Source organism: Lasiosphaeria miniovina (assembly GCF_030549165.1).
Source record: "Lasiosphaeria miniovina strain SMH2392-1A chromosome Unknown B0T26scaffold_4, whole genome shotgun sequence".
Lineage (NCBI taxonomy): Eukaryota > Fungi > Ascomycota > Sordariomycetes > Sordariales > Lasiosphaeriaceae > Lasiosphaeria > Lasiosphaeria miniovina.
In genome coordinates, this window is record NW_026848223.1 from 5993317 (window position 1) to 6007297 (window position 13981).

The 13981-nt window shown below is 53.2% G+C and overlaps 3 protein-coding genes across 3 annotated transcripts; 2 read left to right on the forward strand and 1 right to left on the reverse strand.

The window, feature by feature from the left end:
- Positions 1-96: 96 nt before the first annotated feature.
- Positions 97-1035, reverse strand: B0T26DRAFT_752483 (uncharacterized protein; the record flags this gene model as incomplete). The annotated part of the gene is made up of 1 exon (XM_060445531.1): positions 97-1035. The coding sequence occupies one exon, from the start codon at positions 1033-1035 to the stop codon at positions 97-99; it is 939 nt and encodes a 312-aa protein (XP_060297364.1).
- Positions 1036-2499: 1464 nt separating this feature from the next.
- Positions 2500-3879, forward strand: B0T26DRAFT_741480 (uncharacterized protein; the record flags this gene model as incomplete). The annotated part of the gene is made up of 3 exons (XM_060443971.1): positions 2500-3257; positions 3354-3579; positions 3613-3879. The coding sequence occupies 3 exons, from the start codon at positions 2500-2502 to the stop codon at positions 3877-3879; spliced, it is 1251 nt and encodes a 416-aa protein (XP_060297365.1).
- A 324-nt stretch (positions 3880-4203) lies between these two features.
- B0T26DRAFT_803386 (uncharacterized protein) lies at positions 4204-5812 on the forward strand (the record flags this gene model as incomplete). Its single annotated transcript, XM_060447083.1, has 5 exons — positions 4204-4249; positions 4346-4467; positions 4504-4548; positions 5142-5175; positions 5400-5812. 5 exons carry the CDS (start codon positions 4204-4206, stop codon positions 5741-5743), a joined length of 591 nt encoding a protein of 196 aa, XP_060297366.1. The 3' UTR covers positions 5744-5812.
- Positions 5813-13981: the final 8169 nt, after the last annotated feature.

Genomic DNA, 13981 nt, shown 5'->3' on the forward strand with positions numbered 1-13981 from the left:
TAGGTTGACAGGCAGGGTACGCCCACATTCTCGCCGTCTGGCCGAAGAAACCATGCTCCAACATGTGGTGGGTCGGTGGGTACAAGACGCAGCCGGTTACGAAAGATCAATAGCCACGATCTTGGCCGGCTCCACCTGCTCACCCTTCACAGGCGCGGCGAGCGCGCCAGCGCACGAAACATAAAGCGTCCTCTTGTCGTTGGAACCCCGCCCAAAAGCACACGCCGTACTGCCCGCGAGTTCCAGGGACTCCAGGTTCCCCGCAATAACCTCTCCCTCGCTCGACCCAGCAGCCACTTTCACCACGGTATTCATCGGATGCGTCGTCACGTATGCGGTCCCGTCCTCGTCAAGACAAAAATCATCCTGCATGAACCCGCTTGCCACGGGCTCGATAGGCCCCGTCGGTCGGAACGACGCGGACTCGGACTCGACAGGCACACGATAGAGCGTGTTGCGCATCGAGTTGGAAAAGTAGATGTAGCCGCCGCGCACCTTGACGCCGTTAATGCCCAGCGACAGCATCGCGCCCTCCGGGGCGCGCATCAGCTCGTCGGCCATGAGGCGGTCGTACGACTTGGCGGCCACGTCGACCCTGTACAAGACGCCGTACTCGGAGTCGGCTGCCAACACGACCGTGCCTGCGCCGTCGGCCTTCGTGATGCCGTTGATGAGCCCACCCTCGGGTATGGCGGTCACCAATCGCGGCGTGTACGGCCCGCTCGGAGAACCGAAGTCGACGGTGTGGATCTCGTACGTGCCCGGGATCGTTGCCTTGGCGAGGCCATCGTACTGCCCGACGGCGACGGCGAAGATGTCCGGGGTCAGCTCGGTGATGCCCGTGACGCTAGTGATGGGGGCGGGCCACGTCACGACGGCCGCGCCGTCGCCGCTGGCTGGGTCGATTTCCCAGAGCTGGGGCAAGTCGATACGGGTGGCGAGGAGCCTACCGTTTGCGCGGACGGCAATGTTCTCGAACCACGACCCGATGTTGTCGAGCTGGAATACCGTTCGCGTCTTTTCCAGTGCAGCCATGTTCTCGTCGGGTCCACTGTGACTCGATAATTAACCCCGAAGGACTTGCCTGATAAATAATAACTGTAGGTAAAACTAGGCGAGTGCTTGAACTGATTGTGATAATTTCTCGAGGAATAGATCTCGAGGGATAGATAAAAATATGAGAAATCACATCGCAAAACAGGTGCAAAGTCTTTGCTGATCCAATGCTGCTCTTATTGAACTGCCGCTCCTCCCGGTTGACAAAGCGGGGTCTGCAGATGAGTGCGTGATTTTCCGTCCTTCTCCTTATCCGTTGAAATCTCCTCAAGTCCACTGAGGCTGAGTGCCGATACGGCCGCAATCAGGGCTCATTCATCGTTACCGGGTTCAGTGTACTGTGTAGTCAACGAGCCGGGCAGCTTTCTGCACCACGTGGACATCGTCCATTAGTTCAATTCGCGGGGCGTTATGTGTCGCCCTGTTATGCAATGGTTAGTGTCCCTCTCTTGCATGGTAACCCTGGCACCGAGGGCCCGGTACGCCCAGACTTTAGTCTACTATGTATGGCGATCCCGGCAACCCAGCAACCCGGCAAAGTGAAAGGCATCTTAATCTGACGTGTAATGTGCGGAGGATCTAGGGAGTCTGCCGCTGCTATCTCGCAGAGGCACCACGACCAGACACAGACGGAAGTTTCCAACTTCATGGAGCGTACAAGCGTCACACTAGTGTACCTGCTTAGCCGACCCAAATTAGCCTGTCTTGCCCCTTGCTTGTTGCTCGCCTTGACCGACAGTCAATACTGTTTATTATTGGGGCTGGCGTTCTGGTGTGTCACACCCAGCTTCAGCCAAGTTGTGATCAGGAACCAAACGGACGAGAACACATCAAATGCCTCCTCCCTCCTCTGTGTTGTTAATGCAGGACGGGCAAACAAATTCCAGACGGGTTCCTCGCGTGCATCTGCTGAGCGGCAGTCGACCTCCATGGGTCCCTGTCACGGGTGCACCGAAATTCCCAGCCATCAATTGATTTGCACAAGAAGAATACGAAGCGCCGCTTCAAATACGCATGCTGCAAATAGGTCCGTTTGCGGCTTAGTGGTGCTGAGGGCTTTGTCCCAATTGGCCTGGGCCTGACGAGTGCTCGGGCTAGAAGCCGCCGCCTGCAAGCCTCGCGAGCCGACCAGCTGAGAATGGTAACGGGCTACAACGCTTCAGTTCAGGCTCCGAGGGAGCGGGCAGTCAATCACAGCTTGGACCCTGCATGCCTGACCTGAATTCACCCTGTTACCTTGTCTCTGTTCCCATATTTTACCTGCTTGAACCTCGTTCTCTCTCATGCCTCGCTCACCATTTCCTTCGAGATCGACCATCGCAACTCAACTTGAGACCACTGAAGCCACACAAGTCTGGTCAGGCCAAGTTCAGCGCCATGAGACTCGCCAAGACGACGGCATTTTTGGCCGGATGCGGCATCGCAACCGCCTCGCACCCAGACATGGGCACAACACTGCTCGGCAAACGATGGGAGTACGATGTGTGTCTCAACGACTGCACGCTCGCCGGCATCCCGATGCCGGACCATAACACTTTTGGACTGCCGCTCGAGAACCACTGGTCTGAGCAGTGTCCTCCGACCATTGTTGGCCAATACAACGCCCCTCTGTCCCAGTCGAGGGTCTGCCTCGACTTTGTCGGCACCAACCTGGTCTTCAACTTTGAGACGTTCCCAGGTTACACCATCAAATCTGCCGTCGTGACATGGAAAGTGGCGGGCATTGACGGCGAGCCACCTGTCAACAACCCGCCTCCTACGACCAACATTCTCTGTAATCCCCAGGGTGATGGCAGCTACCTCTGCACCCTCCCCTTCAACGCTATCCTCGGCGTGCCCTCGACCAGCAGTGTCACAACTCTGATGGCAGGCATGTGCCCCAGGGGCGACCGCGAGGGTCTGGACTTCTACTTCCAGTTCTTTGGCCTGGTCGAGCCCGTCGGCGGCGGCCCGGCGATTCCCTTTGTCCAGCAGTACCCCTGCTCGGCTCGCGCCGCGGACCGCAGCTGCACTGCGTGGAACACGGTCTACCCCTACGTTGAGGTCGCATACCGTTGCACCAACTGCAATGTCCAGCCTTGCCCGTCCTCACCACCCTCATCGTCCGTGGCATCATCTACAACGTCGACATCGTCCTCGACATCGAGCTCGTCCTCGACCACGAGCTCCTCTTCGACGACAGACTCTTCTTCCACCAGCTCGTCATCAACCACCAGCTCTTCCTCTTCATCGACCACCTCTCCGCCGTCGTCCTCATCCTCTTCGACATCCAGCACCACCACAAGCTCCTCCTCCAGCACTGCGCCACCTCCCAGCTTGAAAACCTGCTCCTTTGGCACAGCATTTGGCTACCAGAACCCCGTTGCCGGTAATCCGCGATCGTTCACCCTCAACACCCAATCCGGCCAGGGCTGCAACCGCTGGGGCTGGTACGAGACGCCCACGGTGGCGAGCCTGCAGGGCGGCATCAGCGGGCCGCTGTACGTGGGCGCCGGCGGCAACGACATCACCAAGGCCATAGACGTGGGCATCTAGGTGGCGACGGCCAATTCTCAGGGCCGCGTCACCGTCACCTACCTGCTCAACCCGCCCTACGCCCTGGCCGAGGTGCACGTCAATCTCGTCTGCCTGCCGCTCACCAAGTGCGCACCGGGCCAGTACACATACAATGCCGGGGCCATCCCCAACCTGCCCACGTGGTCCAACCCGACCCCGCTCGTCTACCCGACGTGCACGGGTGGGTCCCAGGCCGCGCTGATTGTGCATGCTTCCATCAACATTCTGACTGTCACGTCGGTTTGCCCGTCGCCCAAAGCCACCTGAGAGTTTTGCTGTGATTGTGGGTTTTGAGATGACCGGGGAAAGTGGGGCGACGCAACAGCAGGGGTGCGCGGGGGCCGGTCGAGACGGAAGGGCGCGTATGTTATGGACTTCAACGTGGTGTCTAGTCTTGATGAGATTTCTTTTCGCCCGGGGGCAGTATTGGCGGCGAAAGCAGTATTCGGAATAGCCTAATCTAATAATAATGATAAGATTGCCTAGATTACTAAGGGATCGGTTAGACAAAGGTATATAAGAGCACTCCTTTAAATAATAATCTTAGCTTTTGGAGAGACCTGAACTACGTGTACACAAACCTTGCTAGACATGGAACCAACCGCACACGGTGGCACCTCGTCAGCCATCGCAGCAGGTGGGTCGTTGAGAGTCGCTCATGCCTGTAATGCCAGGCGGCAGCACGACAGGGTTCTCCTCTAGATTAGATGGGCTGCCGCGGGCTTCACAGCAGTGGCACAAGCGCTTTGCTACAAAAGGGGCCATATTGTTTCATCTGGCGCTCCAACCTACGACACAGTTACCCACGGGGCGTCGGGCATGATCATCCATTTAGCCATTGAGATCATGACCAAAGTTCTTGTCGGGACATTATGACACTTTGCATCCCAGAGTCTGAAGAAGGTACCGCTGTCTGAGATTTCCAAGTTCAACGTTGTCAGTCTCGAACGAGCGCCATGCAAAGGGTTAAACCCGATTCAAAACAGCCATTGTTCGATAAAGGGGTGCCCGAAGGATACACACAGTCCCATGCGTTTCTGCCAAGCGAAAGACACATTCTGTGGCTGAGCTCGACAACGCTATTTCTGTCTCGTTCTGCCTTTCTTGGAATTCGAGAGGGTTCCAACACATCATAAGCGGGAGCACGCCCCTATCACTTCCTCCCTGCAGTCCGCAATTGCACTACAATATGAGCACACGCGGTATACGGAACAGAGCCCCGGGGGCTGAACTATCTCTGGATGCATTTGCGGCTGGCTTGCGTATTTACATGTCTACCCAATGAAGGGTCTGGGTTATCTTGTCTCCTCTGCATGACGGGCCATATGTAGCATTCAAGGTTGGGGAAATGTTGAGTCCAATGGCCGAATTCGAAATTTCTTAACAGACAATAACATTGAAAGGCAGACGGCTCTAGAGAATGAGCCGTATTATTGTGCCAAGGTCTCTATTAAGAATCGATCACCCGACTTTTGTCCGCGGCTTCGTTGAGCGTCGCTTGGCTATCAGTGCTGGCGATCTTTCCACAGGTTACTTTGGTGCTGGCCAGTGGCCGGCTGTCACGTAAGACTGCTTTCATGAACAAGATATTACGCCCCTATGGCCGGGAGAGCCTATTCATACTGGTCTGACTGCCTGGATGCGTACCAGGCGCTTGGTATATTAGTCCAGCAGTTAGATTGTAACTATATAACACTTTCGGCGACCAAGTCGATAATATTTAATAGCGACAGTCCGGTTTGCATTGTATAATAATAAATTGTCCCGAGAAACTCTTGAATTGCCAGTACCGGTATACTTCCTCACCGTCTCTTGGAGGGTGGTGAAGTTCACCACACGGCTCGGAGACGCCAACAGATCCCTTGAACCGGGAGGCGCGAGACTGAGACCTGGGTTTATCGCCCCCGAGCCACGGTCCGTGGTCTCGAGATGGCAGTGCCCGTACGAATCATCGCGGAAAACAAACTTGCCTCGGTTGACAGAGAAGGAGTACTGCGATGCGGCGTACGTCACGCCGCCGTCGTTGCTGTGGGTGATGATGTTGTTTGAGCTCGGGCTAGACCCAAAGGGCAGCACTTTTCCGGAGCGCTTTTCTTGTGAGAATGGTCCTTCGCGGCGGAGGGTGACGTGATGAGATTTCTGATTGGTTTCCTTGTCGACGACGACGACGACAATGTCTTTGTTGGCGAGATCTTCAAATATCGTCTTCGCCGCCACATTGATGGGCACGAGTTTAATAACGTTTGGATTATTAACCAAGGCAGCCTTGGGCAAGTTAGGGGAAGGGATAGGCTCCTCATGAACAGTCATTGAAGGTATGCTTGCGTGTTCAATCTGGAAAGCGGTCCTGGGTAACTGGTAGGTGGGCTTACTATCTAGCAGTAGCAAGGGGGGAAATATTGAGGAGCTGGGCAATTGTCGATAGCACATGTTCAAGTTGAGATAAGATGGGAATCGAAGTCGCCAAATCACGTCAATCCATGGCAGATTTTATATGGCAAAACAGACCCGCACGAGTGCGTAGCCATTCGACCTGTTCCAACGGTCTCGGATGCCGTATAGAAAACGTATAGAGGGACAGACCCAAGTTGGTTCGAGACGCCGTGACGACGCAGACAATCTGACAATGCAGCTGATTCAGGGCCGTGGTGTTGGTTGCGCTTTTGATCTGGCATCCCAAACGAAAGGCCCCGCCATGGATGGTGGTCACTAATTAATTAGGGCTCAAGGGGTCTCAATCAGTAGTAGTCAGACCACGCCGTTGCGGTCAGCCAGGCTCAGTCAGCCACGCATGGCTCAGTCATGCCACGTCCCTCGCCTGGCGGAACCCTTCCTCTGGGCCAAAGAGAGATCGCGGCTGACATGGGGCTAAGCCATGAAGAGTTCTAGTGCGCCTCCGCATTGCCGCACGCCACCAACGGGCTTCAACCGCGTTTTATTCTCTTTTTGGCACGGTTTTTCTAAGCGGCTTCACCTTCGGGGTGCTCCGCGAAGGTCCTAAAACAAGCTTTTGTTGTCGAGCCAACCAATCGATTTGTTGCTGTTCTTGGCCGTGACCCTTTTCCCCACAAAAGGAGAACCGGCATACATCTCAAACCGGCAGACATCACAAAAAAGGGGCAAAATATAGAACAAGAATTATATTCCTCCTTATAAAGGAAACTCTATCTGTTTAACTGAGGCCGAAAATTGTACCAGCACTCGCATCTATTCTAAGTAGATTACCGGTCGGTCACCATCGCCACCTTTTACGGATCTGATCTCGTCTGGAGCGTGATAATGGAACATTAATCTAGAATCTCAGGAACCGCTGTAATCAAAAATGATATGACATGGGTGCAAAATAGACCAGCTATGTTTGTGCTAACCCCAACCAAGTCCGTCGTAACCTCAGTGCTTCCCAGTCACAGAGCGCGGTTAATCTACCCAAGAAAACGCCACACGCCCCAAGAAGCAACGAGTGCAAACTACAGCCGCCCCAACTAACAAAATATGGCGTTTTCTAGCTATTACATGTCGATGCCCCCTTCTTTTTTTCTTTTCTTTCTCTCGTCAACCCGAGTGCCCGCTCTCTATGTGGATACGAAAAGCGCACATCTTCATCCGAAGACCGTGTTTAATTGGCTTGAGTTCTTCTCCGGCTTGTCTAGGTAATTGGTGCAGCCACATCTCTTCTTCCTAATAGATCAGTCCCACTCCACGAGGAAAATGGCTGCCGGGACTCCGAACTTGATATAAAGTTGTGGAATTTGCCCTTTGGTAGTATATGTGTTTTCTGTGTGTGTTATATAATCGCTTTGGAGGTCGAGTCTCCCGATTCCGTCAACTGACAACTCGGAAGATTTGGCAGTCGAATCATCACAGAGGACGAAGCTAGGTCCGTCGATGTGAATGGAGCACTGGTTCGGTGCGAATTTCACCTGCAAGGGTTTTTTCGGGAGATTGAAGAAATCGGCCGTGACCTCAGCAGGCTTGTTAGTTGTCGGAGGAGGAGGGCCAGCGGGGCGCGATGCACTGGCATTTGCATTCCGGGCTCGGGCCTCGGCTTGCTTCTTCTTCTCCGATTCATATTTTTCATATTCCTGGGTAGCGTTGGCGACCTCTGCGACACTGAGAAGGATGATATCGTTTGAGGGATCGGACCCAAAGGACAGCAGCTTTCCCGGCTTCTTGGATTTCAAGGACGGGGTGACAGGGATATTCCTTCCAGCCACGGGAGAAACCCTTACGTGTTTATCATTACGTTTATCGTTGCATATTTCTCTCGCCGCAGTACTTAGTGGAAGGAGCCTGAAGGAACCTGACAGCTTTTGGGAGGCCGAGGTCGACCCTGTCTGATGAATTTGAATGTTGTCGTGGGAAGCCATGTGAGTAGCAAAGCGAATGCGCTGAAGGAAAACGTGTCTTTGACTCTCGGGCGGTACGGGAAATGTTGACTAGGTAGTTAAATAATTACCAGGCGTAAATGAGCAGGGCAGTTAAACGAAGAATAAAGTGATTGCCAAGAGAGCTGGGCAAGGTATGGATCCTGGGATTGATGTGGTGCAGCTTGCCGGGCGGGTCAAGGTTTATATAGGTACCTACCTGCAGCAGGAGGTTGACACAAGGACAATACGGTACCTAGTCACCTCCACCTAATCTATCTATCTATTTTGGAACTTCGTATCAGCGTTTGGATCATGTCGGACATCTCGCCAGGCCCAGATAGCCCATGGGCCAGCAGCCGTGAAAGAAACCAGCAGCCCAGGGCGGCACAGGCAGTTTCAAACCGGGCCAGGCGCGGATGTGACGGTGTATGCACGCACACAGTTAACAGCCGAATACGTGTAGCGGACAGGTTTTGATTGGAAGAAAAATGCTACAGAACTGTGGGACATCTCTTTCGCTTCGAATGGAACCTTGGGGGCGTGAAATCCCTGCTGACGGGAAACGGCGGGACACTGCCACCGCGTACCGTGCCGTTAGGTACGTGCCACCCGTTTGATGCAACCCGTTGGTTGGCCACCCTTTCCGCGGTTTCTTTTGACTCAAAACACGAGGGAATCCGCGCTTGGCGTGCCAAAACGTACCCGCGGAAATTCGGCACTGAGAGCGGCAAAGATGGGTTGAATTTTGGCCAAAATAATAATACCACCCTGACAGCCTCAGACATGCACAATTAAAAGAACGAGGCACATGCCACGTAATAGGAGTTATCTTGTCAGTTGTTTGAAGGTAGAAAGTAATTTCGGTCAAACGCACCAATCAATTAGAGACCTGAGGGTTTTGCCGTGAAACATCAAAACTGTTGGAATAGCGATGTTGGTGACCGTACTCTGCGCTGGAAGGGAGGCGGTGCGATGCACGTGCTTGCAAGCACGTGCGCCGCACGGCCCTCGCACGGCCACGTACAAAGCCAAGAACCCCCACCATAGATTTCTAGAACAGAACATGAATCAGAACAACTTTACACCCCCCCCCCCCCCCCCGGTAGTACTACCACTTTTTGACCCGTTGGAACACCTACGTGGTTGGAATACCACGAACACTGATCAGTGAGTGGTAACACTCACAGATAAGCTACGTGAAGAGACGAAATCGTACTATCGGCGCGATCGCACTGAACTTTCGAGGGAAGTGCGACCCGCGTGCGAGAATCTCTCGTGCTATCGCCTAGACGACTGTTTCCTACGAACTTTCGAGGGAGTAAGGAAGCTTCATCTAGAAGAATTAAGGAACCAATCGTACTAAACGCGAATGTTGACGACCGCTGGAAATCGGGAAGGCGATCGTAAGCATCACGGCTTGGTACAAGAGGAACCCGAATTGCGCGCCACAGTGCATTAACACCGCTATAACCCCACTCAATACCAAAAACCCCGGTCGTACGGCAGCGACCAATCACCACACTTATCGACAGTCATCGATAACTTGAAGACGATGGCGTTAGATAGTGAGGAGGAATCCTACGAGGAGATCTGGGAGAATAGCGGCATCCCCGCGACGGTTTGGAAGAGCAATGTTGACTTCAACCTGTGGGATTCTGAAACGCCACCAAACCTCACGAACCCATTTCGGGAGAAGGAGGCAACAACGTACTTCGCACAGAGTATGATGGAGTTTATCTGGTTCAATACGAGCCCAGATGGAATCCGCGCGGCTTTCCGCGAAGATTTCAAAGGCTGGACAGTCGCACAATTCAACGAAGTCAATCGTACGTTCAAGAAGCGAATGCTTACCATCTTGGAGCAGAAGAACGTACAAGTCCCGGAAGGAACGGCCTCAGAGAAGTTCGCCAATCTCGTGACGACCGCACAGCCAATAGAGATGTCGCACAACACCCATCAACCATCTCCGACACCCACCCTACAGCTCAAGACAGGAGGAATACCACTCCTAACGAACCCACCGGGTACGACGACTTCTCCATCTCCAAATTCGTACCAGAACCCGAACCCGCTGTACGGAACCCCCTACATCCAGTACCAGAATATCCCACCGACGCGGATCATATATAACGGCCCAGTCGATAGCAGGAAAGTATCGGCGTTTGTGAAGGCATGGAAGCCCGCACGGAACTACACAGGACGTCCGTACGACATCTTGTACGATAAGGTCAAGCACTTCGTTAGTATTTGCCGGAGGCACGAGATCCCGGAGGATATGTATCACGCAGTATTCCCCGAGATCTTGTCTGACCGTGCGGAGACGTACTATATGAACCATATTGGGCCTGATAAGAGGTGGGACGAGATCTATCAACTGCTGGACTCGTACTTCAATACTACGGTGAACCACGCCGAGTATTACTCGGACTGGACTACCCTCAGCTTCGCACGATTGCGTAAGGAGAGCCCAGAGGCACCAGCGAAGGAGATGCTCGAGAAGATGCTCGATAAGCTCCAGCTCGTGCAGCGTGCCCTAGGCGAGGGATACCAGGGCGAGATCGCACTGCATACCGCAGTCACACGAGCCTGCACAGGAGTCGCAGAGTTTGAACCAGCACTACTGGGCCAGAGGACATCGTGCGAGTCACTATTTGACAAGCTGAGAACAGCCCTGAAGATTGCAGAGGACCGCAAGGTTTCGCGACAATTCCATACCGAGACGTACGACCAGAACTTTGTCGACCGGCGATATCATTCCAATCGCACAAACGACAAGCCACAATTTCCCAAGCGTCAATTTCAACGACGCGATCCTTCATATCGCCCTCGTGCGAGATTCGGGAATACAAGAGACAAGAAGTGCTTCATCTGCAAGAAAGAAGGCTGTTGGTCAACCAACCACTCAAGGGAGGAACGAGAGAAGTCTCGAAGGCAATACCTCCAGGCGTGCGAAACATTGGAGAGCCAAAAGGACTTTGAACAATTCCTGGCAGGTTTTGAAGGTACGCCACCAGAGGAGGAGGAGAGTGACGATGAGGAGTCCGGATATGAGGGCGAGGAGGAAGACCAAGGACAAGCCGCACAATTCCTCCAAGAGAAAGCATATATTCATCGCACATTCGGCGAGAATATCTACCAAGAATGCGAGGAGAAACCGGCGGAACAGTTCGTACTAGAGAATCAGTATACGACAATGTACCAGGGCGAGCTCTGGGATACTGGAGCTGCACAAGTATCTACCGTCGGAAAGTGCCAAGTCGAGGCATATCTGAGAGAGAACCCTTGTGCGAAGATCTCTTGGACACCAGGAACCGCCGAAATCCGATTCGGAGGCGGAAAAGTCAACACCTCTATAGGCACGATGCTTATGGAGAACGCTATCGGGAAGGTCACGTACCACATCTTGAATACGGCGACGCCATTTTTGCTTAGTCTGCGCGACGCGGATAGACTTAAAGCATACTTCAACAACGTTGAGGACGTCATCGTACGAGAGGATGGAACCACTATCCCCGTTATCCGAAAATGGGGACATCCTTTCTTCAATACGAGTCGTGCGGAAGCAGGAGTCTACCTGACTGAGCCAGAACTGAGGAGACTCCACCGGCGTTTTGGACATCCTTGTACCGAGAGACTTCACAAGCTCTTGAAGAAAGCCGGGCACGAGGATGTAAAAGAGGAGATCCTCCAAGAAATCCAGAAAGTCTGCCATCACTGCCAGACGCACGACCCAGCTCCACAGCGATTCAAGTTCACGATCAAGGACGAGTGCGAATTCAACTATGAGGTCGTCATCGATATCGTACAGCTCAATGGAAGGAAGGCGCTACACGTTATCGATGTGGCGACATCATTTCAGGCAGCAACGTTCCTACGATCAATGTCAGCGAACGATGCATGGGACGCACTATGTCGCTGTTGGATCTTTGTATACCAAGGGCCCCCAGATGTGATATCGCACGACCCAGGAACGAACTTCGCATCTGAGGAGTTCAGGAACAACGCCAAGATTATGGGAGTCTCGTGCAAAGAGATGCCGATTGAGGCACACTGGGCTATCGGTAAGGTAGAGAGAGCACACCGCCCATTAGAACGGGCGTACGATATCCTCCACCAGGAGTTGAGTCATCGCACAGACGACGAGACGATCCTCCAGATGGCAGTTAAGGCTCTTAACGATACGGCTGGCCCAGACGGGCTCGTACCAACACTCTTGGTATTTGGAGCGTACCCCAGGATCAATCACGACTCGCCACCGTCACCCGAGATTAGAGAGAGAGCGCGAGCAGTGCAGAAAGCAATGAAGATGTTGCGCGAGATCCGCGCACAAGTTAGCGTTAATCGTGCGCTCAATACTCGGAACGGACCAACGACAAATGGAGTCCTCGCACTACCCTTGAGGAGCGAGGTGCTTGTCTGGCGAGAAGGGAAGGACAAGAGGTGGGAAGGACCATACCCCATTATCGCCAAGGACTACGCCAATGTTACCGTCGAAATGCAGAGCGGCCCAAAGACGTTCAGAATAACCCAGGTCAAGCCGTACTATCAAGATAAAGATAGGGAAGAGCAGGGACAAGGAGAAATCATCTCGCACGAGAAAGACCAGGTATTGAAAGAACCTGTTCCCATCGTGCAAAAGAGGGGACGGGGACGACCAAGAAAGAACCCAATCCCAGCTCAAGGCACGACTCTTGTTACTCAGAAGGAAGTCGACGCACTTGCACTGGCTATCCAACTCCGCGAAGAAGGAAAGATCACTATACCCGGGCTACCATTTGAGGAATCGGACGCCCAGGAGATTGATGGACTGCTGGTCTCGCACGTTATTGAGGTCATCCGCTTTAATGAGAAGAAGCATGGCAAGCTAAGACTCTGGAAGACCCGACTCGTGCGAGAGATAAAGGGAAAGGATTCTATCCCCTATGAGAAGTCCAGGTTGATCGTGCAAGGCCATAGCGACGAGGATAAAAAGGAGATCTTGACCCAGGCTCCGACGATCCAGAGAATGAGCCAGAGACTGATCCTCGCACTAGGCCCATCGCTAGAAGAGCGAATTGGTGCAAAGACTGAACTGAGAGATATTACGCAAGCCTATACCCAATCGACAGATCCTCTTCATCGCACAATCATCGCACAGCTCCCGAAGGAACTCAAGGACAAGTATCCGAAAGGTACGGTCCTATGGATCAAGAAGCCCCTATATGGACTCGCAGAGGCCGGAGTCCATTGGTTCAAGACGTACAACAAGCACCATATCGAGGCATTGGAGATGCAAACTTCAACGTACGACCCTTGTCTGTTAGTTACCAAAAACGGACAAGAGACCTTCGGAATCACAGGCATGCAGACAGACGATACGCTCATACTAGCCACCCCCCAATTTTCGGAAAAAGAGGAGGTCAAGCTCAAAGAAGCAGGACTGATGGCGAAGCCAAAGAAGTTCCTGACGCACGACTCTCCTATCGAGTTCAACGGATGTCGCCTCCAACTCCAGGGAAAAGACATCTTAATCGCACAGAAAGGGCAGGCCAAGCAACTCAACCTAATCGACCAGGAAAAAGAAGATGCACCCCAACAATATGTATCTCAACGTGCGAGAGGTGCATATATCGCAAGCATTTGCCAGCCAGAGGCAGCGTACGACCTATCTATCGCAGCTCAGGTGAAGGAACCAGAGAAGGGAGACCACGATAGCCTGAATAAGAGGATCCAGTGGCAGATCGATAACCCGGAGCGAGGACTTCGCTATCAACCACTGGATCTTGATCGTGCGAAGCTATTCATCTTTACTGATGGATCTTTCGCGAATAACAAGGACATGTCATCACAGCTCGGATTCCTAATCGTACTAGGAACGGAGGACGACCGTACGGATAAGTCATTCCAGCTCTGCGGCAATATCGTACACTGGTCCTCAACCAAGTGCAAGAGGATTACTATGAGCGTGCTGGCAAGCGAGCTCTACGGCATGGTGAACGGATTCGATAGCGGAATTGCTATTA